At 53.9% G+C, this 26,506-nt stretch overlaps 1 protein-coding gene across 27 annotated transcripts in view; it reads left to right on the plus strand.

The window, feature by feature from the left end:
* JADE2 (jade family PHD finger 2) overlaps positions 1-26,506 on the plus strand; it is a 55,454-nt gene that overhangs the window by 23,523 nt on the left and 5,425 nt on the right. For all 27 annotated transcript variants that reach the window (XM_016953848.4, XM_063811523.1, XM_063811524.1 and 24 more), the window contains 7 exons: positions 6,235-6,392; positions 12,258-12,418; positions 13,174-13,385; positions 14,626-14,793; positions 16,947-17,063; positions 18,572-19,036; positions 26,106-26,223. In XM_016953848.4, coding sequence (XP_016809337.2) covers positions 6,235-6,392; positions 12,258-12,418; positions 13,174-13,385; positions 14,626-14,793; positions 16,947-17,063; positions 18,572-19,036; positions 26,106-26,223 — 1,399 coding nt within the window. The remainder of the gene's footprint in view (positions 1-6,234; positions 6,393-12,257; positions 12,419-13,173; positions 13,386-14,625; positions 14,794-16,946; positions 17,064-18,571; positions 19,037-26,105; positions 26,224-26,506) is intronic.

Raw genomic sequence — 26,506 nt, forward strand, 5'->3', positions numbered from 1 at the left:
AGGTGCTCAGAAAACAATTGTGATGAGATTGGCTCTTTAAGTACAGACCTTCAAACTTTCCTTGAGGGGTGAGGAAGAAGGGACCACTTCTAGCTCTACGTTGGGACTTTTGGTGTAGACAGATGTCCAGGAGAGATTGTCCTGGCCAAAGCCATTTTAATTGGCTTTGGGACAGTGACCAAGACCAGTTTCTCAGTTTCACCTGGAAGAATCCTGCCAGCCTCCTGCCTCTTCTCTCCCTGCTAAGACAGGGCAGGAAAGTTTAGTCATACTTCATACAAATCCTGGGATTCATTCATTCATTCATTCACTGACTCTTTACACAAGCATTTCGTTTTTTGGTTTTTTTTGTTTGTTTGTTTGTTTTGAGACAGGGTCTCCCTCTGTCACCCAGGCTGGAGTGCAGTGGCATGATCTCAGCTCACTGCAACCTCTACCTCCTGGGCTCAGGCAGTCCTCCTGCTTGAGCCCCCCAGGTAGTTGGGACTACAGGCAAGCCACCATAACTGGCTAATTTTTGTTCCACAAGCATTTCTTGAGTACCTGCTGTGTGTCAAACACTGTGCCAAAAGCAGGCACAGTGATAAACAGGACATATGCAGTCCCTGTCTTCTTGCAGCTTGACTATTAGAAGAGATGGACATTAAAAATATAATTACACAAATAGGCCGGGCGTGGTGGCTCACACCTGTAATCCCAGCACTTTGGGAGGCTGAGATGGGTGGATCACTTGAGGTCAGGAGTTCGATACCAGCCTGGCCAAGATGGTGAAACCCTGTCTCTACTAAAAACATAAAAATTAGCTGGGCGCGGTGGCCGGTGCCTGTAATCCCAGCTACTCAGGAGGCTGAGGCAGGAGAATCGCTTGAACCTGGGAGGCGGAGGTTGCAGTGAGCCGAGATCACACCACTGCACTCCAGCCTGGGTGACAGAACGAGACACCATCTCAAAAAAAAAAAAAAATGTATATATATAATTACACAAGTAATTATATTTTGTAGTGTGGTAACTGCTGGAGCTTTTCTCTTAAGTAACTAAATTTCCTCTTGGTGCCTCTTAGTTTGAAATACTCTGTGATACAGTAGTTCACCCCTTGAGAAAAGGAAGCAGAGAACCAAAGTCCCAGGATGAAATGTTCAAATCTTAGCTACAAATCTTGAGATTGTATATTAAACCTTGTAGCCTGGTGTCTACTGGCCATGTGGTTAGTGCACAGTGAAAGTTGCCTTTTGTCATTATCTTTATTTGCTCTTGGAGGTCACTCACGTTCTGCTTTCTTGCAGAGTTCTTCCTAGGGATATAGGTACAGAAAGCTAGACTTTTGAATGGTTGTGATCTGCAGTCTCAGAAAAAGACGTGAAGGCAAGGCCATGTGATGTGTTTCTGGAGAAGCGTCCCTACATCTGGGCAGAGCAGACTCTTTAGCCCCCTCCAGGGCTACATTGGCACCCCTAGCACTGAGACTGGTGATTCAATTAGAGTTTGAAGCCTTTAAACATTTCTTCATACTGTTTGAAGAAGCTACAATTAACATCTCCTAAGCAGCTCAGCAGAACTTGGTTGCTAGGCAGCAGACCTTTAAAGACAATTTGTCAATTTCTGCCAAAAGAGAGAAAAATAGTAAACATTCACATTCTAAGAAAATTGCTTGTTTTCCAGCTTCCAACTTTCTTGCCACAGCAAGGCTTCTCGTTCATCAGTGTCCATTTTATTCTTTATTTAGTTTTCATAAATCATTCAAAGGAGTTTTAGGAGAACATTTAAGCCTTTTCCAAGCCTGCCTCCTGGAAATTCAACACAAAATGATGTTTAGGTTACAATTGGCTGCCATATTTGTGGGCAGTTTTTATATAAATGCACAGAGGCTCTTTTGGAAGGCATGGAGTACCCAGCTGTAGTCTTGGACAGCAACCAAAGAAGGAGGTGGCTGGCCCATAGAAGGATCTTGAGTCATTCAAGATTTCTCAGCACCTAGCATGTGCCAGACCCTGCTTGCACTGCTGGGCTCCAGCCCTGCGGCTCAGCCAGACCTCATTGAGCTCCCCTTCTAGTGGGGAAGACATGGCAAAAAACCAGGAGATTCTAACACAGGGGCCGTAGAACTTCAGACAAAGCCCAAAACCCAGCCTAGGATTGGGGAAGGCTTCCTAGAGCAGATGTGGGCTGGACTGAGACCTTAAGGATGAAGTGTGCCAGCTTTACTCTGGCAAGGGAGTAGTGTCCCAGGCAGCGTTCTCCCATGTGCAAAGGGTTAAATGTGCTTGGGAGACTGCAAGTGCATCCGTGTGGTCACAGGGCCTCATTGGCTCTGCAGTTCAGTGTGGGCACAGTGGGAAGACAGTGGAGAGCGACTGGAGGCCTCGGAACTTGCAAAGACCACAGTCGGATTTGCATATTTCACCCCTTGGAGAAGTCACCTGATTTGGCATCAAGTTAACTCAAGGGCATTAGGCAGTGAGCACATGGCCAAAAGGGGCAGGAGTTGTGTTGGCCTGGGTTCATTTGCCACTTCCAGCACGTACACCTTGGGTGGGTGATTTAATTAACCCGAGTCCCAGGTTTCTCAACTGTAAAATAGGGATGATGGTAGTACTTACCTCACAGAGTGGGTGGAGGGGCTAATAATAGATTAATTCAGGAACAGCGTTTACACTGTCACTCTGCACACAGTCTCTGCAAGCATGGGCTGACACCATTAAGACAGTGCTGCCCTCCCTGTGTGTCCATGATTCCTGCCTGCTAGAGCCCGTAGTGTCCAGTCTGCCACCTGCTCCCTGCATGACCCAGGATGAAACGTGGAACTCTCTTGGAACGAGACTCTTTTGTCTTCCCACAATCTCCCTAACTGTAGTGGGAAGGGACTCTGAAGTTGACCCTGGGAGCCCTTCCTGCTCTGAGTTCTCAGTGCCAGGCCTGGTTCTGGGTCTGGACCACATCTTACCAGCTGGTGTGGTGGGACACTGTGGTCTCACCCACTCCAGCCTGGGCTGAATGCTGGTCCTTGAGCTTAAAGCCCAGCAGAACAAAGGCTGCCTGTTGCTCAGAGGCGCTTGTTCAGGTTCATGTGTTTGGGGATTTTGGCCACTGGGTGTATCCATGAGGTATCTCACCCTGCTTATGGGGGTTCAGAAAGCACTGCCAGGAGCCAGCTAGGGGCCTCAGATTCATCAGAAAATTCCCCAGAGAGGCCCTCGTATGCAGTGCTAGGCACTGAGAATATAGCCGACAGCAGGACAAGGCATGGCAGGGGAGATGACAAGAAACCAGCAATGTGAGTCGACCAGGTACTTTTCAGGAGTGTTAAGTGCTGGAAAGAAAATGAGGCAGGGGTGGGATGGAAAGTGGCTCAGTCAGGCAGTCGGCACTCCCTCAGTTGGTGATCAGGAAGGAATCCCTGAGGAGGCGACAGTTAAGTTACAGCCCAGGGCCGGGCGCGGTGGCTCATGCCTGTAATCCCAACACTTTAGAAGGCTGAGGCATGCAGATCACTTGAGGTCAAGAGTTCAAGACCAACCTGGCCAACATGGTGAAACCCCATCTTTATTAAAAATATAAAAACTAGGCCAGGTGCGGGTGGCTTATACCTGTAATCCCAGCACTTTGGGAGGCCAAGGTGGGTGGATCACTTGAGGTCAGGAGTTCGAGACCAGCCTGGCCAACATGGTGAAACCCCGTATTAAAAACACAAAAATTAGCCAGGCAAGGTGGCAGACACCTGTAATTCCAGCTACTTGGGAGGCTGAGGCAGAAGAATCGTTTGAACCCAGGAGGCAGAGGCTGCAGTGAACCGAGATTGTGCACCTGCACTCCAGCCTGGGCAACAGAGCAAGACTCTGTCTCAAAAAAAAAAAAAAAAAAGTTACAGCCCAGGATGAGAGAACAGCAAAAGGTTTCTAACCCACCTATGCCTCTTTAGAGGGCACATAGTGACACTGGGCTATTGTAGGGTTGATTTCTGGGGCAGAATGATGTACTGTCCCAAGTGTGTGGTTCTCCATGGCTTCAGAGCAACAGGGCTTGGGATGATGCAGCACTTGGCTTGCTTGGGTGGGGAGAACGTTGAGGTAGTTATGAATCACTCTGGGGTCAGTTCTTCCTTGCCAGGTCCTGTGCTGGGGCCCCCAGGGAAATAACCCAGCCCCAGCCCTACTGAGCTCAGGAGAGTCTCCAGAGGCCTTTCCTGGCACAGGCCCCTACTGAAGGGCCCCCTAAAAGCACGCAGTGCCTGAGTGTGTCCTTTTGCATTAACTGTCTTACTACTTGCTAATAAGATATGCAAATTATCTGGGCTGTGAAATCTTAGCCACATTCCATCTTCTGTTTAATTAGCATTTAATTGTAATCTGGTTTTAATTTTTTCACACTGGCACCCTAATTAAATGTTAGGGTGTTAGTCCTAACAAATTATATTGGCAAGTAAAGTCTTCAAGAAACTTGACCTTTTTCAAGCCAGGGCTGTCTCCATCTAGATGCAGACGTTAATTAGATTCTGCAAGATGCTGCTTCCAGGCCCCTCAGTCCATCCATTCCAGTGTTCTCCTTGTGGTTTTGGACTTAGATTCAAATGAGGTGCACATAGCAGGCAGAGGTTACTGCTGAATCTGTCTGTCATGAGCCTTCAGAAGGCTGAGTGAACTGACTTAGCACCGGGCACAGCGGTGGATGCTGACTTTTCCAGGGAGGAATGTGGGGTTGGAGTTTGGTCTCAGGCCTGGAGTACTCCTTGAAGTGGTTTCTCTTGTCTCAGTGATGTGAGTTCTTCTTTAACTTGTGATTCTCAAATGACAGTGATCACTGGGAAAGTTGGTACCTGAGCAAGTCACATGGTGTCTAGAGGTGCCACCACATTCCACAATAGCGCTTTGTGGGGGGATCACGCAGCGGGATCAGGTGACTGGGGCAGGAGGCGTTGCCAGTGCCAGCCCAGGCAGAGTTTAGAGCTTGTTCTGAGGTGGAATTGGGGGTGGAGGTGGGAGCAGCAGACAAAACTCTGGCAAGAGCAATTTGCCCCAAGTGAGCAAGTGCTCAGGGTGTGACCACTCATGGCTTTGCTCTGAGGGGTTTGGATGTGCTTGATTAAGAACAAAGACAACCCTCTCCTTCCTGCCTTCCTACCCCCCCTTCCCCAACACACACAAAGCCTGTCGAGTTAGGAGAGTGTCCTTGTTCTTGAGGGACCTTGGAAGTCCCAGCTCATGTGAAGCCACTATCTAGGCTGCCCTAAGCCCCGGCCGTCCCCCAGCTGTTTGCATAAGGTTTGCATAAGGCCTTTCCTGGGGTTGGCGCCCTGTGCTGTTTTATTCCTCCACTTGTGTCTGTGGGTGCAGATAGATAACATGATTGTGAACCTCAGTGGAAATGTCTTGAACAGTCACGTAATGGCAGTATTTTTTATTTTATTTTATTTATTTATTTTGTTTTGATCTTTTGAGACAGGGACTCACTGTCACTCAGGCTGGAGTGCAGTGGTGCAGTCATGGCTCACTGCAGGGTTAACCTCCTGGGCTCAAGCAATCCTTCCACCTCAACCTCCGGAGTAGCTGGGACCTCAGGCATGTGCCACCACACCCAGCTACTTTTTTTATTTTTTGTAAAAATGAGGTTTCACCATGTTGCCCAGACTTGTCTCAAAATCCTGGCCTCAAGCAGTCCTTCCTCCTCAGCCTCCCAAAGTGCTGGGATTACAGGTGTGAGCCACCTTGCCTGGCCCTTTTTTTTTTTTTTTTAATTTTTTAATTTTTTGTAGAGGCTGGATCTTCCTGTGTTGCCCAGGCTGTCTTGAACTCCTGGCCTCAAGCAGTCCTCCCACCTCAGCCTCCCAAAGTGTTGGGATTACAGGCATGAGCCACCATGCCCGGCCATCAGTATTGCTTTCACATTAGCCTCTCTGTCCTCTGAGGTTTTCCTCTTTTTATTTTGATTTTTGCCTTTCTCTGCCAGTCTTTCTTTCTCTCATAGGTCCACTCCCATCTATCCCTCAAACTCTGTCCTTTAATAGGTCAGAGCAGTGTGAATTCAGTTAATCACATTTATGGAACGTCTACTATGTGCAAAACATGTGCAGAGTTCAGAGCTATGTTATTTATTGTGCTGATTGCTTTTATTTCGTCTTATTTCTAAGTGCGCAGGCAGAATGTCCACTTGAGTTGCATGTATCTGCCTCTTCCTCTGGCCTGTGGGGCAGACTGCCCTGAGGCAGTCTGAAGTCACTCTCTCCCCTCTTGCCCCTCACAGGTTTTCCGGACAGACTTGATCACAGCCATGAAGATCCCGGACTCATACCAGCTCAGCCCGGATGACTACTACATCCTGGCAGACCCATGGCGACAGGAATGGGAGAAAGGTGTGCAGGTGCCTGCCGGGGCAGAGGCCATCCCAGAGCCCGTGGTGAGGTGAGCCAGGCAGCCCAGGCTAGGGGGCCATTGGGACAGGGGAGGAAGGGGAGGCTGCTTTCCTGGTTAGGTGACCTGCCAGTCCTGGAATTCCTTTCTAGTCCATCTCTATTCTGTATTCCATTCCCTTTTCCAACAAACCATTGAAATGTTCCAGAAATACTGGTGGTTTAACTGAGAGGCTAGGGGGTTGGGCTCGGGCTTGGCTATAGAGCCAGAATGCTTGCGTTCCTGTTGACACTCATATTCAGTGTGGCCTTAGACCAGAAATGTAATCTCTCTGGGCCTCAGTTTCCTTATCTATGAAATTGGAATGCTAACAATAACTAACCTACTCATGCAGTTGTAATGTTGAGATAATGGAATGAAATGACGCATGGAAGGCACTTGGCACCAGGCCTGGCAGACAGCAAGCACTCTGTAATGTTGATCCAAACTGGGCCCAACAGCAGTTCTTTTTTCTTTCTTTTTTTATTTTTTAGAAATAGGGTCTTACTCTGTCCCCCAGGCTGGAGTGCAGTGGTGCAATCTTGGCCCACTGCAGCCTTGACCTCCCAGGTTCAAGCAGTCCTCCCACCTCGGCCTCCCAAGTAGCTAGGACTACAGGCTCATGCCACCATGCCTAGCTAATTTTCATGTTTTGTGTAGAGATGGGGATTTGCCATGTTGCCCGGGCTGATCTTGAACTCCTGGGCTCAAGCAATCTGTCCACCGCCTTGGCTGGCCTCCGAAAGTGCTGGGATTGCAGGTAGCCAGCTGTAAGCCTCTGGGCCTGGCCTTTTTTTTTTTTTTTTTTTTTCTGACAAGGTCTCACTCTGTTACCCAGGCTGGAGTGCAGTGGTGCAATCTCAGCTCACTGCAGCCTCGACCTCCCAGCCTCAAGTGATCCTCCCACCATGGGCACATGCCACCACACGTGGCTAATTTTTTTGATTGTTAGTAGAGACAAGGTCTTGCTATGTTGCTCAGGCTAGTCTCTAACTCCTGGGCTCAAGCAACCCTCCTGCCTCAGCCTCCCAAAATGCTGGGATTACAGGCATGAGCCACCATGCCCAGTCCCAAAGCAGTTCTGATGAGGGAAATCTCCAGACTTTTCACGAGTCTTTAAGAGAGAGATATGGCATGCTTTTTTTTTTCTTTTATTCTTTTCTTTTTTTTTTTGAGACGGAGTCTCGCTCTTTCGCCAGGCTGGAGTAGAGTGGTGCGATCTTGGCTCACTGCAACCTCCGCCTCCCGGGTTCACGTGATTCTAATGCCTCAGCCTCCCGAATAGCTGGGATGACAGGTGCGTGCCACCACGCCTGGCTAATTTTTGTATTTTTAGTAGAGGTGGGGTTTCACCATGTTAGCCAGGCTGGTCTCGATCTCCTGACCTCATGATCCGCCCTCCTCGGCCTCCCAAGGTGCTGGGATTGCAGGCGTGAGCCACTGCGCCCGGCCTTAAGCCATGCTTTTGACATCTTGAACCTTTTACGGGAGTTCTTAGAGGGGGGAGTCAAGTGCCTGGCATACAGCAGATGTTCAGGAAGCCATTGCTATTACCGGCCTCTGAGTAGGTTCCCCTGCCAGGGCTGGTTCAGAGATGAGTCCTCTGGGCTTTATACTCTTCTGGTCTCATGAGGCAGAGAGACCCCTGGCCGCTCTTGTCAGGAGGAGGCCACATGGCCCTGGGTCTTGCCTCCAGCTACGGAGTTCAGCCAAGTGCTTCTTTATGCAACCTGGGAAACCCTCCAAGTCATGTCTCAGGGCAGAGGGGTCTTGTGTCCTGGCCTCCCCCACCCACCAGTCTGCCTGGTCTGGGCAGCTTGGGGTTTTGGCTGTCTACTCCTGGCCTTGGCAACCTTGTGGCTCTTGCTCGATCCCATGTAGACCAGGCCTGGGGCAAAGATCACAGCTGTTACCTCCCTTGACGTTGGCACCCTCGTTTCCTGGCAGCTGCACCTGATTGGATCATAGGCACAGCAGACTCGAAGCCCCAATAGGGTGATCTGTGGGGATTGGAAGGGGAGGGGGCAGGCAATCCTGTTCCAGTGACTCCTGATGGCTGAGTGTTTATTAACACTTGTCTGGGGTCTTCGGAGAATCAGGGGTGCCCCAGGCCTCTCCAGAAGTGAGAATATGCATGCCAGGTCACTGCCACACGTACCAGTGCCTAGGGTGATGGGGGGAAGGTCAGGCCACCAGGTGGGCACAGCGAGGTCAGTCTTGATTAGGCTTGGCCCAGCGGTCTGTCCTCTCTACTTGATGTCAGTGTCATTTGGTTCCGGAAACATCTCCTGGCCTGGGTAATTAATTGCAGATGTTTCCACACCAGTAGCTTGGCTTCAGTCTGCCTGTAGGGTGCTTTATCTGTTGACATCAAGAGGAGGGCACGTGTTCCGGCTGCTTTGACTTTACGAGGTGCATTCCCAGCATAGGCATGGCTGTGCTAAGCTGACGTGAGCCGGGCACTCCTGGCCTGTCCGTGATCTTTGGAGAGGATGGACTGGGGGTGGGGAAGTGCTCCCTTAGAGACATCTCCACGCCTCTTCTGCTGCTATCTCCCTCCGGCCCAGCCACTGCATCCTCCTGGCATCTCCCACTGCACAGCCCTCATCTGGAAGGCTGCCTGGTAGCTGCCCGGGTCAGAATTGTTAGACAAACCCTGTTCTTGAGGACTTGCTATGCTGAGCCTGTGTTCATCTTCTCATTTAACAATCATATTAGCTTTACAAACTGCATGTAACTGTCCCCATTTTATAGATGAGGAAGTCGGGAAATTCTGGGGAATTCCCTGCATGGCCACCGGGGCCTAGTGGGCTGGGCCAGGAAATCAAAGGCCCCGGGAACAAGCCCTGGGCTGCCCCTGTGAGGCCCAGAGACAGAGCCCTGTGCCCCCGTCATCCCAGCATGCTGGTTCTGGCTGCCCTCCCCCAGCTGCCACCCCAGGCCCCCTCTGTCCCTCCCTCCCTGGTCTTTGGGTGGGTCTGCCCACCTCGTGGTCTGAAATCTGTCTGAACAATGAGCACTTGTCTCGCCCCTCTCCAGACTGAATTGAGTGAGGGCCTGTCCTGCCCCTCACTGGGGCCAGAAGTCTCAGCCAGGGCAGAACCCACCTCTGGTGTGTGTCTGGTCTTCTGGGGTAAAGACCCCCTCCCCTCCCATAGATCCCAGCCAGCTGACGCCCTCCTCCCAGCTGACCTCCGTCCTCCTGGCTACAGCTGAGGGTGAGGCCTTGGCCTAGGGTCAGGTCAGTCCATGCCTGGTAGGAGAGCTTCCTTCAGAGCCAGAGCCAGAAGGGGGCAAACAGATGAAGAGGAGAGACCCAGGAAGGACAGCAGATACCTTCTGATTGTGAGTCCCTTCACCTTGGCTCTTCAGAAGGAGCACAGTGATCTTGATCCCAAGAGGCTTGGCCAGGTGGCCGCTGACCAGGCAAGCAGATGTGGGTAGTTATGCCAGGAAGTGGTGGGCATCCGGACACCCCCACTCAGCATGTGCCTAGGGCACAATCAAAGCTGGTTCACAACCAAATTACAGGCTGCATTTTTAAAAGAATGTGTTTGTTAAGTAACAGTTTCATGGGGAAAGGCAGAATTGTGTTGGACCGAGGGTATTAGTATTGCTTCCATATGGAATCACCTGTTAGTGTGGGGTGTGGTCATACCCTGATCATGACCTAGGATCTTCCTTCATGTGGGCCTCTTGTGTGGGAAAAGGTGGTGCCAAGCCCCTTCCCCTTCTCCGTGCCCCCTCGACCTTATATAGGCCTTCCTCCTGGCTCGGAGGCCATTCTCTCTGCCGGGTTGGGCCCCTGCCTCCCCGTCTCCTTCATCCTTCCTGCCCTTTTTGCTGACATTGGGTGTGGTGATGGGGAAGCCCAGGAGCCCTCGCCACAGCTCTGCCATGTCTCTGTGCCATCTAAAGCCCTGCCCCTCCCTCCCTGTCAGCGCTGAGTCACAGCTTCTGGCAGCCTTGCCCCCGACCCCAGGATGCCTCTCAAGTAAGGGGCCTCCCCGCACTGGCAGAGCTGGCCAGATGGAGGCCAGGCTCCGAAGCAATAACCATGGCAACCAGCGGGGGGTGGGAAGAGCTGGCTTTTTGAACTGGCATCAGGAACGGAGGGGCAGCACACAGCTGAGCCAAGGGGAAACCGTGCCCTCCTGAGGCAAAGTGCCCCCTATATTCCATTTCAGGAGAGGGGTAACATCCCAAGGTCTCAACACACACACACACATCACACAACACATACACACACACCACACACACACCTCACACATCACACAAAACACACCCCACACATACCACATGCACACACACACACATCACACAACACATACACACACACCACACACACCTCACACATCACACAAAACACACCCCACACATACCACATGCACACACACACACATCACACAGCACATACACACACATCACATAAAACACACACACACCACACACATCTCACAAACACACACACACAGTGATTACTGTGTGTCAGGCATTTTCCTAAGAGTTTTGCAAACATTAATCCATTTAATCCTCTCACCAACCACATAAAGTAGGTATTATTATTGTTGTTATTATGATGATGATGATGATGATGATTATTGAGACGGAGCTTCGCTCTTGTTGCCCAGGCTGGAGTGCAGTGGCACGATCTCTGCTCACCACAGCCTCCGCCTCCCGGGTTCAAGCAATTCTTCTGCCTCAGCCTCCTAAGTAGCTGGGATTACAGGCATACACCACCACGCCTGGGTAATTTTGTATTTTTAGTAGAGATGGGGTTTCCTCATGTTGGTCAGGCTGGTCTCGAACTCCTGATCTCAGGTGATTCACCCGCCTTGGCCTCCCAAAATGCTGGGATTACAGGCATGAGCCACCACGCCCAGCCTGGTACTATTATTATTAACCCATTTTGGGGGATGGGAACACTGGGGCCCAGAGAAGTTGAGTGGCTTCCCCAGAGTCACACAATAAGTGGTGAAGCTGGGCTTTGAGTCCACACCCTGCGGCCAGGCCTCTCCAAGCTGCCTCAGTGGCAGAGCTGTGGCCACAAAGGAAGGCTGAGCTGGGGAGGGATCCTGGGACTGCAGCAGGCACATCTTTGTATCCAAGGGATTTGGCCTCTGTCTTGGTCCTGGGGCCAGGTAACACTGTGTAGCAGGACACTCACTGCTCACAGGACATTGTATCTGGGAGAAGGGCAGGGTGGCATGTGGACCTTTTGTCTGGAAAGGGTCACCCTGGGCCGCAGCCGTGTAACCAGGTAGGGCTCCTCCTGACATCAGAGGAGACGTGGCCTCAGTTCTACTCAAGTCAATGGAGTTTTCAGGCTGTTGGTAAGAAGGGGGCTTGGGCTTCTGAGAGTACGTAGACAACCCCTGCCTTGTCCGCAGCCTTGAGGGGTATGCTGAAGGACCTAGAATCCAGCTGGCACTACCTCACTTGTTGCTGGCACAGGGCATTGCCCATGATGGCACATAGGATACCTCTTACAGGCCCTAGCAGGGTTAGATCCAAACTGCCGGGCTTTAGCTAAGGCCCAGCTACCCTGATGGCAGGAAGTGGGATGAGCTCTGGGCAGGTGGATGTTTATGGGGTGAGCAAGGCTGCGGATCAGCCCTGACTCCCATCCCCCACTGTGCCCTACTGCCCTTTGGGTCTTCTGTGTACTGCCTGTTCACCCACAGTCATCTGAGTCTCTGCAGGGTGGGCAGATGGTAGAGGAGGAAGTGAAGGAGGGGGTGGAAGGAGGTGGGCCCTGTGTGGTGTCAAAGCACACTTGTCCATCAGCTCCTGAGCTGGACTGGTCAGCTCCCTGGAGCCCCTATGGCGGCAGGCTGAGGGCCCCTCCCTTCATGACATCCTGTCTTGATTTTCTAGGATCCTCCCACCACTGGAAGGCCCCCCTGCCCAGGCATCCCCGAGCAGCACCACGCTTGGTGAGGGCTCCCAGCCTGATTGGCCAGGGGGCAGCCGCTATGACTTGGACGAGATTGATGCCTACTGGCTGGAGCTCATCAACTCGGAGCTTAAGGAGATGGGTAGGTGATCACTGCATTAAGAATGGGATCACGGCTGGGCAGGGAGGGTTTTCTCCCCATCCCGAGAGGGACAGTGGCCCAGGCAGGGCTATGGTATGGCATGGATCTGGAGGGAGTGTCCATACTGCATTACTGAATGGGGACCTCACTGGTTAGTGTCTCTGTGCCACCTGAAGTTTCTGCAGCTATCAGGTGGGGGCAATAATAGCACATCAGTTACAGGGCTCTTGGGACTATAGTGGTAAGCATGAATGTTACATGAAGAGTTAATGAGCATGCAGGGGAGGCTAGGATGGCACATGGGGCTGGGGTCAGGATGGCAAATGGGGCTGGAGTCAGTAGGTGTGGGCCACCTGGCTGGAGCCCAGTAATGTGTCCCAGGAAGGGTTAACTCGACCCTATTCAGCCACACTCAGAGGTCCCCTCATACACACAGCACAAGCAGTGCCTTCTCCGTGGAGCTGGCCGCATCCCAGAGACACTTCCATGTTAATTGTACACATGTGTCCCTGTGGTCACAGGCAGGCTGTCTAAAGTCAGAACTCCAGGACAGGTCAGGGGCCTTTGAGATGGGATGGTCCAGACCATTCAGTTTTCAGAGGATGGAGCTGCTTCTCCCAGGTCCAACAGTGGGTGGGCAGAAACCCTCCCAGACATCTGCCCTGAATTCCTGCAACTCCAGGAGCCAAGTCCTCTTCAAAGCTCAAAGGAGGCTGGGCTCCTAACACCACCATGCCCTGCTGTCCTCCTCACAGAGAGGCCGGAGCTGGACGAGCTGACATTAGAGCGTGTGCTGGAGGAGCTGGAGACCCTGTGCCACCAGAATATGGCCAGGGCCATTGAGACGCAGGAGGGACTGGGCATCGAGTATGACGAGGATGTTGTCTGCGACGTGTGTCGCTCTCCTGAGGGCGAGGATGGCAACGAGATGGTCTTCTGTGACAAGTGCAACGTCTGTGTGCATCAGGTGGGCAGACCCCCCAGTCACCCTCACCTGTGCCATGTATACACACGCTGCCTGGCAGACCCCCACTTGGCTCTCCAGGGGCACTGTGGACAGAAGCCCTTAAGAAGGAGGAGGAAGGGAATGGTGAGGATGCTTCATGGTACCATGTGCACCCAGGGCCCCTTGGCTTAGACCTGCTGGCCAGACTCAAGCCAGAGCCCATTGGCTTTCTGCACTGTCCCATCAGCCTCCCTCAGACCCTCTCCACCTTGTGCCCTGTCCCTGCCCCTCCTCCTCTGCTCCTCATGTCCTGAATTTAGTAAAAGGCAGCCCACTGCTGTGACTGAGAGCAAAGCTGCCAGAATTCAAATCGTGGCTCTGCCCTTCACAAGCTATGTAACTTTAGTCAAGTTTTGTAACCTCTCTGGGCCTGTGTTTTCTCAGTTATGCATAAATAAGAGTGGATTGTTGCACGGATTAAATTGTTTACTGTGGGTCTTTGCTTAGAACAGTCTAGTAAGGGCTATATGTATTTGTCACCATTACTGGCTTTATGTGCCAGTGCAGCCTGGCCAGGCTCCCCTTGGTTTGGGGCCCAAGGCTCTAGGTCTTGAGTATCTCTGGGCCTTGACTGCAGACCTGACTGGGACCTAGTGGACCCACTCTGGCCCTGATTTTGAGGCTGCCCTTATGCACCATCGCTGGAATTGACCCTGGGGAGCTCAGAGGTAGGGACTTTGCCAGGCTGGCAGGTAGGTGGGCAGTGCAAGTCTCATATAAACAAACACATTCCTTATACCCAGCAGCTCTTAGGTTCATGTGTCTCACCCAAGCCATAGAGGGGTGCAACCTTCTTCATGGGTCCCTGTGTAAGAAATATGAGGGCTCTGGGACTTGTTTCCAGGAAGTACACACCCAATTTTGTATTCAACTTAAAGGGATTCTTGGACTCTCCTTAAGTCTATTGCTGGTTAGGAACCTCCGGCTAAACTGACTCTCCTCCCAGCAGAGGGCAGACCTGAACCCGTTCACAGAGGACTGAAATGGTGGCATTTCAGGCATACAAGCAGGCCAAGGAGGGCTTTCCAGGAGCCCTTCCTTCCTTCCTTGCATTGTAACTCTTCAGAAGTTGTACGTGCCAGAGACTGGAGGCTGTGTAGCAGTGTAGCATGGGGCTGGCACTGGACCAAATGCAGCTGACTGCTGACCAGACACAGATTGGCCAGTTCCGCTGACTCATGACCACCCTGCTCTCTCCTAGGCATGCTACGGGATCCTCAAGGTGCCCACGGGCAGCTGGCTGTGCCGGACGTGTGCCCTGGGTGTCCAGCCAAAGTGCCTGCTCTGCCCCAAGCGAGGAGGAGCCTTGAAACCCACTAGAAGTGGGACCAAGTGGGTGCATGTCAGCTGTGCCCTATGGATTCCTGAGGTGGGTGAGCGTGGAGGTGAGGCAGCCCAAGGAACAGCCCGTGGGGAAGTGGGTCTGCATGGGACTCAGGTAGCAGAGCACTGGGAAAAGAACGTGATGGACTCGCACTAAAACACTGAGATCGGCCGGGCGCGGTGGCTCACGCCTGTAATCCCAGCATTTTGGGAGGCCAAGGCGGGTGGATCACCTGAGTTCAGGCGTTCAAGACCAGCCTGGCCAACATAGCAAAACCCCCTCTCTACAAAAATTAGGAGTGCATGGTGGCAGGCACCTGTAGTCCCAGCTACTCAGGAGGCAGAGGCAGGAGAGTCACTTGAACCTGGGAGGTGGAGGTTGCAGTGAACCGAGATCGCACCACTGCACTCCAGCCTGGGTGACAGAGCAAGACTCCGTCTCAAAAACAAAACAAAACAAAACAAAACAAAACAAAACAAAACAAAGCACACACTGGGATCTCAGGTGATGGGCCAGCAAAGAATCCAGGCCACAGCTATAGGGAGCTTTGCTTGTGGACTTGGACAGAGCTCAGGTGGTGACTTCTATGAGAAAATGGGGTTATGGACCGCTAGGAGATTCAGGAGATAGGGATGAGGTCTGGACAGAAGTCAGGCAGCTGACTAGAGGGGAAAGCAGGTTGTGGGGTCCATCTAAACCTTAGCAGTTGTTCCAACCAAAGTCAAGCCACATGTTCAAAACAAAGATAAGCCAGCTGACCTTCAAAGAGAATCGGGTGGGAGGCCGAGGTGGGTGAATCACTTGAGGTGAGGAGTTCAAGACCAGCCTGGCCAACATGGTAACCCCGTCTCTACTAAAAATACAAAAAAAAAATTAGCTGGGCTTAGCACATGCCTGTAATCCCAGTTATTTGGGTGGCTGAGGCACGAGAATCACTTGAACCCGAGAGACAGAGATTGCAGTGAGCCGAGATTGCGCCGCTGCACTCCTGCCTGGGTAACAGAATGAGACTGTTTCAAAAAAAAAAAAAGAGAGAGAATCAGGTGGTAAGCCTAATGGGAAGTTGGCTAGTGGGCCTGCTGCTATGGCTGCGGCTAGGATGGTGGGGTGGGTGTGTTTCTGAGTCCATGTGGGAGTGCCACGGGCAACAGGCTGTGTCCAGAGTCAGTGAGTTAGCAGAGGTCCTGGGTGCCTGGAAGGCCAGCCATTTTATTTGAAATGTGAAATGTTGAAATGCACCACAGTTTCAGCCCAAGCCCTGCTGTGTGGACTGACTCAGATTGAGGCCCCACTCCAGTGTTGCCTATGCCCAGAAGCAAGCCAGGTGGCCCTGTCCATAAGTGGCACTCTCCTTCCTGGGCTCACAGTCTGAAGCCCACAATGCAGGCTTCTGTGATAACAGTTGTTTGTGTCAGCAGTAGGCACTTGCTTGCAGATCAGCATGTTGAAGACTGGGACCACCTCTGAGTGTACCCTGGGCTGGGCATGGCAGAGACAGAACCAACAGGGACTCCATCATGAAGACCCTTTGGCTCAGGACCTTTGGAGAGAATTGCTTTTTCCATCCTCAGGCATTAGCAATGGGGAGACAAATGTGCCCTGCCTCTGGGCTGCGGGGTGGTCTCTGCCCAGTAGACTTGGGCATAGTTGTAGGGCTGTCCCCATAGGAAGGGCTCAGCAAAGGCATATCCCCAGGAGAGCCCTAAAGACCTTCAAGAGGAGATCCCACAATGAGGCTTTTCTTGGTGCCTAGAAAAATAAGTAATACAAATACAAATTGTAACAAGAACTCTGAAGATGTTATTAACAAAGGCCTGAGTGCAGAAAGAAGGAGGATCTTGCATGTACCTATGCACACACCAAAGCACCTGTCTGTCAAGGCCCACGCAGTCTTAAGCACATACACACAGTCAACTACACACACTGACGGCACACTCACACATTCACAGACAATTTAAGATTAGTCTCAGATGAGCACACACTAACACACTCATCCAGTGGTGAGTTTGGGAGAGTGAGGAGGAATTCCGGCCTTTGAGCCATGCTTGTTTGGTGTCAGGAGGGACTTGGGATTCAGGGGCTCAGCCACTGCCCTGTCTGCCCACCACCTAGTTTCAGCAGACAACCCCCCATTTTGGAGATCCCTGGAGGCAGGCTGGGGATGAGAGGAATGATGCAGCCCCCTGTGTCCTGCCCAGGTCAGCATCGGCTGCCCAGAGAAGATGGAGCCCATCACCAAGATCTCGCATATCCCAGCCAGCCGCTGGGCTCTGTCCTGCAGCCTCTGCAAGGAATGCACAGGCACCTGCATCCAGGTATGTGGCCTACTTCACCTCCTGCTGCCAGGAGCTGGCTGAGAGGCATGCTTGGGGCCTCAGACAGCAGCTGCCACCACCTTCTCCCCTCCATGGGGCTGCAGACTGATGGGCCCCAGAGGGGTGTGGGACTGGGGCCAGAGTCAGAATCACACCTGTTGGGGAGCATTTCTCCATCCCCTGGTCTTCTAGGGAGTGGGAACAGACCCGGGGAACCAAGGCTCACCACCCCATTGGAGTGCTGAGAACTCTGGCTTTCCCTGAAAGCAAGTGTCTTGGGGCTTGATGAATACATTAGCCTCACTTCTGACATTGAATTTGACACGTTAGGGGTTAGGAATCAAACTTCTCATCTAGCTAAGCTAATAGACTGTCCTGACACTGGAAGGGCTGTACCAGTCTGTCTTTAGCAAAGCCTATTCCCAAAGTCTAGCATGCGTCAGAATTACCTGGAGGGCTTGGTAAACATAGACTGCTGGGCCTACTCCTGAGAGGCTCTGACTCAGTAGGTCTGGAGTGAAGCTGAGAACTTGCATTTCTAACAAGCTCCCAAGGGATGTTGATGCCTCGGGTCTATAGTTTGGGAGTGCAGGTGGGAGTCATCCTTTGTCCCCCTCATCTTTTAGGAACAGAGTTGTCATTGTAAACGTTAGTTGTGCCTTCACCCATCCACGGACCTTCAAAAGGATTTGTGAGTGCAGCATCAGCAGTCATAATAGTTGGGTGCGTGATTGCTGACACAGTTATCATCATCCAAGGCTAAGAGAGAGGGTCAGGCCTCAAGCTGTCTGGACGAAAGGAGAGGGAAGGGGTCTAAGTCCAGCCCCTCTTCCCAGAGGACAAAAAGGGGACCACAGTCCCCATCTTAGATGAGCCAGTGACCCATCATCAGCCTTTCTCTTGATGCTCTGTGATGCCAAAGTCATTTTGCCCACACAAAAATGCAGCTTGAGGCCGGGCACGGTGGCTCACGCCTGTAATCCCAGCACTTTGGGAGGCCGAGGCAGGTGGATCACCTGAGGTCAGGAGTTCGAGACCAGCCTGGCCAACATGGCGAAACCTCATCTCTAAAAATACAAAAACTAGGTGGTGCATGCCTGTAGCCCTAGCTACTTGGGAGGCTGAGGCAGGAGAATCGCTTGAACCTGGGAAGCGGAGGTTGCAGTGAGATGGAACCACTGCACTCCAGCCTGAGCAACAGAGTGAGACTCTGTCTCAAAAAAAAAAAAAAATGCAGCTTGTCCCCAGAGGTGTTTCTCAACCGTCTTCTGATTGACTTCCCCAAAGCATGTGGTGTTGAATGGGTTACCTTTCCAGGCACCCCAGAGCTCCTCCTCCTCCCCTGCCGTAACTCCCATCCTGCACAGGAGGTTGGGAGCCCATGCCATTCTGTTTAGGTTCTCTCCAGCATTGCGCATTCTCAGTAGAGCCCTGGGGGAAGCCCCTCTGTCTTCTCCCCTCCCACCAGGCTCCCTCCATGTCTGATCCTGCCCCTCCTTTCCCCTCAGTGTTCCATGCCTTCCTGCGTCACAGCGTTCCATGTCACGTGCGCCTTTGACCACGGCCTGGAAATGCGGACTATATTAGCAGACAACGATGAGGTCAAGTTCAAGTCATTCTGCCAGGAGCACAGTGACGGGGGCCCACGTAATGAGCCCACATCTGAGCCCACGGAACCCAGCCAGGCTGGCGAGGACCTGGAAAAGGTGACCCTGCGCAAGCAGCGGCTGCAGCAGCTAGAGGAGGACTTCTACGAGCTGGTGGAGCCGGCTGAGGTGGCTGAGCGGCTGGACCTGGCTGAGGCGCTGGTCGACTTCATCTACCAGTACTGGAAGCTGAAGAGGAAAGCCAATGCCAACCAGCCGCTGCTGACCCCCAAGACCGACGAGGTGGACAACCTGGCCCAGCAGGAGCAGGACGTCCTCTACCGCCGCCTGAAGCTCTTCACCCATCTGCGGCAGGACCTAGAGAGGGTGAGTCCCCATGCCGCCTGCCCGCCCCCTGCCTGGTGGGTCCAGGAGTCCTTTCCATGCCACACTCACTGCCCTGGAGCAGCCAGGACTCACCAGGACTCAAACTGTGAGCTCTGGTGGACCGGCCCTGCTGCAGGAGCCTGCCAAGGGGCTGAGGGCTTTCAGGTCCCAAAGAGTATGGGGGTGACTGACACTTTACAGAACAGAGAAGAGTCCAGTTCTTGAGTCTCCGAGTCTCTCTTGTCCTAGCCCTGTCACAGGCCTGGTGAATGGTGGGGGCCCTGCCAAGGTCATGAGGCTGAGAGCACCAGAGCTAGGGCGAGGACCTAGGCTTCTGGCACTTGCTTGCCTCTGTGGGCCCCGCCTGGTCCTAACACATGAGCTTGCATTGAGAATCTGAGGCAGAGGAGGAACTGGGGCTTCCCAAGCTGTCCCCGTAACCCATGCTGAAAGCCAGGGGCATCAAGAGCCAGGAGCAGCCAAACAGGCACGTGCCCGGCCAGGGCAGGGTCGATGGGTAAACGCGGCTCCGTGGGGTGCTGGGCAAACAGAACAGAGGCACGAAGGAGACAGGGTGGACTCAAGGAACGGTGGAGTGGAAGGAAGAGGTGAAAGGGGCTGGTGGATCGCACGAGACTGGGCTGGTGGATCACAGTGTGTCTGGAAGCTGCAGAAGTGCTAAGGAGGGACTGACATACTGTGGCTGGGACTTGCACCCAACACTCCCTGGAGGAGAAGTCCCAGAGTCTGGAATGGGTGGGCTGGCTGAAAACCACACCCAGCTGTGTGCTGGGAAACAGGTGACGGTGGCTTGGTCCAGGGGGCTGAGTGAAATGAAGCAGGATTTCTGGATCCTTTTCCAGTCCTCTGAACCCCACAGGCTGTTCTGGTCTCTCCTCTCTGGGACATTTCTAGGGTTCCAGAGCATATGGGACTGTGTCACAGTGTCTCCCCTGGGTTCAGACATACATGCTCACCCTCTCCCTGGGTCCTGTCAGGAAATAGCCCTGGGCAGGAGCATGCAGGGAACGTTGTGTGACCCAAGGCGCCTGCTTTTCTTATCTGCATCGCAGTGGGCAAGGCTGTAAAATGGGTAGAACATCTCCGAGGGTGTTGTACTGTCAGGGAAGGGGCACTGGACCCAGCTTCCCCAATCCCCTCCTTCCCACTCATCTGCGCTGGAGCCTGCTCAAGAGGGAAATGACCTATTGCCCCCAGAGAGCCCTCACTGCCTGGCAGCCAGCTTGCCACCAGGCCAGAAGGAAGAGGTGGAGGTGGGAGGAACCAGATGTCCCTGGCTCCAGCCAGGACAGAGGGCAAGGCTACCTACATTGCAGCCACCACCTCCTGGCCAGCCCAGCCTCCTGTCACATGTGGCAGGGGCATCAGGTGTAAGACCTTCTGGGACCGAAGCTGCTTCCAGAGTCTTCTTTAGGCCACCATGTCTCCACCCGCTGGATCTCCAGTGGAAACACCTGCTTTTACTCCTACTGTTTCCCAAACAACCCCTCAGAACTGACCTCTCTGTTCTGTGCTGGTCAGCCCACGTGTCTGTCCCTGGCTGGGTTGTCCAGGGAGGTCAAGGGCTTGACTCACTTATGTAGTCATCATCCTGGAAAAAGAGACTTGAGGAAGATCCTCCCAGCCCTGCTGAGCAGATGAGGAAACTGGGGCTCGGAGAGACGAATAACAGGAAGTCTTAGAGGAACTCCATTCCAAGGGTTTTGAGCTTGAATTTGGACCTCAGTCGGGGGCAGAAAAGGAGTTGTTGGCTTATTCTCTATTCTGTAAATTTCCTGGGCAAAAGCATCCCTTTTTCAGTCCCCTAATCTTCCCACCCCAGTGTTGGCTGGTTCAGGTGGAGCCTGGGGCTGAGGTTGGCGGGCTCTGGGGTTCCGGGGAATGAGAGCTGCTGCAGAGACCCCTGCAGTGGGAGCCAGAACACTCCGGAGTCAGGTGTGAACCGTCCCACTCCTCCTCTGGGAAGAGGAAGCAGGGCCAATTTTGAAGTATGTGCAGCCTCTTACGGCTCAGGGGGCCCTGTCAAATGCTGCTTTCTGAGCAGCCACCAAGCTGGGCTGGCGGGCACCAGCTTCAATGAGGGCAGGGGCATGCACAGCCCTGGCAGGGCCGAGGAGGGACAACCATGAGCCAAGCTGACCCCCATCAGCGGCCCAGCCTCAAGGCCTTTCCAGGTCACACATTTGCAACTTGGGTGAATGAACAGCGACAAGAACCCTGCCACGGGGCAGGCTTTCTGCAAAGGCCCATGGTGGTTGGTGGCCTGGCCAGCGGGCCCAGTCTCGGACCGTGGCCCAGTGCCAGCAGCCGGGAGTATCCAGCCTGTAACCGGGCACTAAGCCAGCCTGGGCAGGAATCATCGGAAGATGGGGCAGGGCTTGAGGTCGAGGCCTTGGTAGCCTGACTTTGCATCCAGTTCCTGCACTCCCAGCTCTGTACCTTCTTTGTTTCAGTTTCTACTTCTCTGAGTTTCAGTTTCTTTGTCTGTAAAATGGGAATAAGGATCAGACTGACCTTGGGGTCACAGTGCATGTGGGGGACAAAGCTTAGCACAGTGCCCTCCATTGTTGGCCGTGATTGTTGTTACTGTCCTGGCCCCTCAGCATTTGGCTCTTAGAAGAAGGGAGGCCAGCCCGTGTGCTCTGAGGGTGGGCTCCACAGAGGACCAAAAGGGCAGGCCCAGTGCTAGGGCCTGGGAACCCAGCATCCTCCCAGATTGATTCGTTCCTCCTCAGCCAGGCAGGGGTTTTGCTGAGAGAAACAGGAGCCGGGGCTGCTGCCGGCATGAAATCCCATTTTATGGTCAACCAGATGTGCTTTCCTAAAATTTCAGCCTTGGGCCTCGGCCCCAGCGGACGCTCGGAAGGCATGGCCACTGCAGCCTCCCAGAGTTATTTACGGCTGACAAAAATTGCAGCACTGTTGATCAGCCCGACAAGTGCCGGCTGGTGTCCCCTAGCAACTGTGCTGACAAGCAGGCTGTGCAGGGACTTGCTGCTTGTGGCTCTGGCTCTGGTCACCAGGAGTTTATTTGGGAGCCTGACCTGGCCTGAGGAGGAGGCCAAGAGGGTGGAGGCGGCTCTGAGACACACACCTGCCCAGAGGATGATATGGGACAACTTCCCAAGGAGGGAAAGGCTCAGAAGGAAGTGGGTCCTGGCCTCAGTGCCTGGATGGTGGTCCCTTTGGCCTCCCACCAAAGCCAACCTTGTCCTGGGCAGCTCCAGCCTGCAGACCTCTGGCTCTTCTGCCCCTGTGCCTTCCATCTCTAGGGCTCCCCCAACCCATTAGTGCCCTTGCCTCACCCAAGCCCAGTCACCACCTCCAGCTGCTCCCAGGTCAGTAGCCCAGAAATTGCCACATCCTGCTCCCTGCCTGCAGTCTACTGCTCTCCCTGCTCACTTGTCTCCCAGGCCCTCCACCCTTCTTTGTCCTGCTTTCTTCACTCGCTCCCTGTATGGCACTGGCCTACTATGCCCCAGCCCTTGTCCCTCACTGAGGCCAGACCCCTGGCAGAGCCTCACCCAGTAAGAGCCACTCCCTCCACCAGGAGAAATCCCACAGCGCTGAGCAGGGCAGTCCCTGCCGCACACCCCACCTCATACCTGCTGCCCACATGCTGAGCCCTGCCTCCCTCAGGACAGCGTCCCCTCTGTCCTCATACCAGGGCCTCTAACTTCCTGCCAGCCGAGCCTCTCGGTCCATTCTCTTCCCTTCCCTCCTGTCTTCCTTCCCCCACAGGGGCTCTTTTCCAGCCCACACCTGCAGCTGACGAGTCTGTCTTTTCTTTATCCCCTCTGCGGGTCCTTTTCCACCAATATTTGAATCTGTTCAACCCTCTCTCATCTTCAAAAGCGAATCCTCCCTCCCTATTTCCCTCTAGTCGTGGGTTCCTCCGCTCCCACCCCCATCTCTCCTTTCCTGTCATCCCTCATGGTATTTGCATCCTTGCTGCCCACTCTGGCCGGGTTTCCGCCACATCCCAGAGCCTGCCACCTGGGCTGCCTGCAGCCTCCCTGCCCACCTCTCCATCCCCCGATCCTCTCAGCAGCGGCTGCCACAATCAGACCTGCCCTTAGTCTTGGAGTCCTTTTCCTGTGGTGCTCTGACCAGGTCCCCCCTGAGGTCCTGGTTTACCCCCCTCCCGCTCTGGCTGCTCCTTGGCCTCAATGGTCATCCATTGCTCTCCCCTGACTGCTCACTCCCAGGGCTGGAGGCCTCAGGCTCCACTGTCTTTCACGGCTGCCCACAGTTTTGCCCCACGTGGGGGTGCTGGCTGCCCCTCCCTCTTGAGCTCCACACCAAGTCCCTTTTAAAGGCCGCCAGCATCTCATGCCCAGCATCCCTGTTAGTTTCCTAGGCCTGCCCGTGTGCCACCAGCTGGATGGTGAGATTCATCCTCACGGTTTTGGAGGCTGGAAGCCCAAGGTTGAGGTGTCCGCAGGATTAGTTCCTGCCGGAGGCTCTGCGGGGGAGTCTCTCCGTGCCTCCCAGCTTCTGGTGGTTGCCAGGAATCTTTGCTGTTTCTTGGCCTGCGGACATCTGTCTAGCCTCTGCCTCTGCCAGGTCACATGGCCTTCTCCCTGTAGGCACCTGTGTCAGGACTCCACTCATAGTAGATCAAGGGCCTACCCTAATGTAGTATGACCTCATCTTAACTATTTATATCTACAGAGACCCTATTTCCAAATAAGGTCACATTGCAAGGGTCCCAGTAAAAATGAATTTGGGGGAACACTATTCAATCCCATACAGAAGCCACTGGAGGTTTTAAGGGGAGAAGGGAAGTGTCTCACTACTCTGTGAAAATCCAGCCCTGGGCCGGGCGCGGTGGCTCACGCCTGTAATCCCAGAACTTTGGGAGGCCAACGTGGGCGGATCAGGAGGTCAGGAGTTCAAGACTAGCCTGGCCAACGTGGTGAAACCCCATCTCTACTAAAAATACAAAAATTAGCCAGGTGTGGTGGCAGGCACCTGTAATCCCAGCTACATGGGAGGCTGAGGCAGGAGAATGGCTTCAACCTGGGAGGCCGAGGTTGCAGTGAGCCAAGACTGTGCCACTGCGCTCCAGCCTAGGCGACAGACCGAGACCCCGTCTCGAAAGAAAAAAAAGAAAATCCAGTCCTGACTTCCCTTGGCCTGGCTCAGTCAAGCTTCAGCACCTGGCCTCCTCCCTTGCCAGCCCCGACACTCCTCACTGCTCCCTTCAGATTCCTGCCACGAGGCTCTGCTCTGCCTCCCCCAGCCTGGCCTGGCTTGGATTCCTCGTTCCCAGGCTCTGCCCTGCTGTATGATCAACTCCCACTCCCACTGGCTGCTTGTGTGTCCAAGATGCCTTGCTCAGCACCCCCAAGTGTGGGTCGGAGCCACCTGGTCCTGTCAGTAGTTGGTCAGCACCTACCTCCCCTGAGAAGAAAGGGGCCCCAGTGGCGTTGCTCACTTGAGTCCAGGGCCCCACACAGTGCAAGTCCACAGAGCTGTAGCCAGTGCTTAAGGGTGTGGGGGAAGGAGGCTGGTTGGAAGGTGGTTTTCAGGAGGTCCAAGTTTTGACAGGAAGGTGGTTCATCCCAGTAGGGTGGGACCAGGTGGTTGCAGCCCAGGGTGGCCCCCCGGAGTGGTACTGGCCATAGGGATAGGTGGAGCTGAGGCTCAGAGGTGGGTGGCCTGGTGCTCACGGTCTTTGAGCTGAGGGTGCACACACCAGCGTGGAAGGCCACGGAGAGTCCATGCAGAGCGCATCGTGTGGAGGCCTGAGGCTGGAGCCACCTTTGTGGTACATCCTTCACGGCTGGGCTCAGGAAAGAACGGAGGATACCCGTACCCAGAAGAGAGGTCTGATCTTGGCTGCCCTCGGACTGGGAGAAATGGTTATGCCAACAGGCAGGGGGTCTGGAACCAGAGGTCACCCCAGCTTAAGGACCTGAAGGCTGAACTCAGCCTTGAAGATGGAACCCAACGGGAAACAGCCTGGTCCCAGCTGGAAAGACCCTGGTGGGACCCAGGATTCAAGCTGAGCAGCTTTGGCCAACTGTCCCTGATAATGGAGTCTCCATCCTGTGCTGAAGACCAAGGAAGTGTCTCAAGGGAGGGGGCTTGGTCTTGGCTTCAGAAGTGTGGCCTGCCCTGAGAGCAGCCAGGGAGGGATGGCCCACTGGGGTAAGGTGCCAGGTGGGCAGGCAGTAGCATGGTCCATCCTGCAGGTGCTTCCTGTGGGACCACCTATAAGAAGGGTCCATGTCCCATGAGCTTAGCAAGCTGGTGTCTAAGGCCCCAAGGGGCTCTTCCCGGCTGGCCTTGAGGCAGTCAGAGAGGCCTCTGCCCTCTCTGCTGAGGAGTTCTGTCACTGTGGCAGAGTGAAGGTGGCTGTGTAGATGTGGAAGCCTTGGCCAGCATGGCGTGAGCCTGGCTCAGGTCCCAGTGCAGCGGAGAGACATGGGTTGGCTGCAGGCTGGGCACAGGTGGGTTAGGACTTTCTGCTCAAAGCTCTTCCGATGGCGTTCTCTCTGGCTGCAAGTACCGGCGCCATTTGTGGCTCAGGACAAGTGTTAGTTTTTGCCATGCCATTTATGTCTGAAGAATTTCTTTGCTGGGAAAGAAAGGCCTTGGACAGGAGGCAGAGGGATGAAGTTGGTGACCTGGTGAGACCCTGATGAGTCTGCGGGCACTGTGGTTATAAAGGACAGCAACCATGTTGGCAGGGCCTTGGGAGGCAGCCTGGCTGACCTTACCAGGAAGGTAAGACTCAGAGGAGGAAGGTGGGCATGCCGGGTTGATCTAACCAGATGCTTTTCCCTGGCTGCTCTGGCTCAGCCGGGGACCACAGGGCTGAGGCTGTGTTTGGCCTTAGGTTTTGGATCCGAGACATGCAGCACAGGGCTGAGGATGCGCTCAGGGTCTGGGAATTGGTTTGCAGATGTTCTGGGCAGGATAGGCTGTGGCGGTAGCCTGTGCCCCTGGCACTGCCTCCACCCATAGCAAGGTCCCCAGAGCTGGGAGGTCTGGGGTGGTTGCCTGTGAGTAAGGTGGAAAATCTCTCTTGTTTTCTCAGGTTAGAAATCTGTGCTACATGGTGACAAGGCGCGAGAGAACGAAACACGCCATCTGCAAACTCCAGGAGCAGATATTCCACCTGCAGATGAAACTTATTGAACAGGATCTGTGTCGAGGTAGGCGCCTTCCCCACCTGCCGCCGCCACCTCCGTGTGCCCTGTCTTGCGGGGCTGGGTCCCAAGGAGGGTGTGTCTTTGGATCCTGGTGGGGGTATGTGCGTGGAGCCAAGGGCCACTGGCCCCCACTCCTACCCTTCACCATCCAATTAGTAGGCCCAGACGGGGGCCTGCAAGGGTCCTGAGTTGTGCGTCACTAGGCAGAGAGCCAGAGGTTTGAATGTGGGCATCAGGCCTGCCCTCAGGGAGCTTTCTGGTTGACTAGGCCACAGCAGTTCAGGAG

The sequence above is a fragment of the Pan troglodytes genome, chromosome 4 (genome assembly GCF_028858775.2).
Source record: "Pan troglodytes isolate AG18354 chromosome 4, NHGRI_mPanTro3-v2.0_pri, whole genome shotgun sequence".
NCBI lineage: Eukaryota > Metazoa > Chordata > Mammalia > Primates > Hominidae > Pan > Pan troglodytes.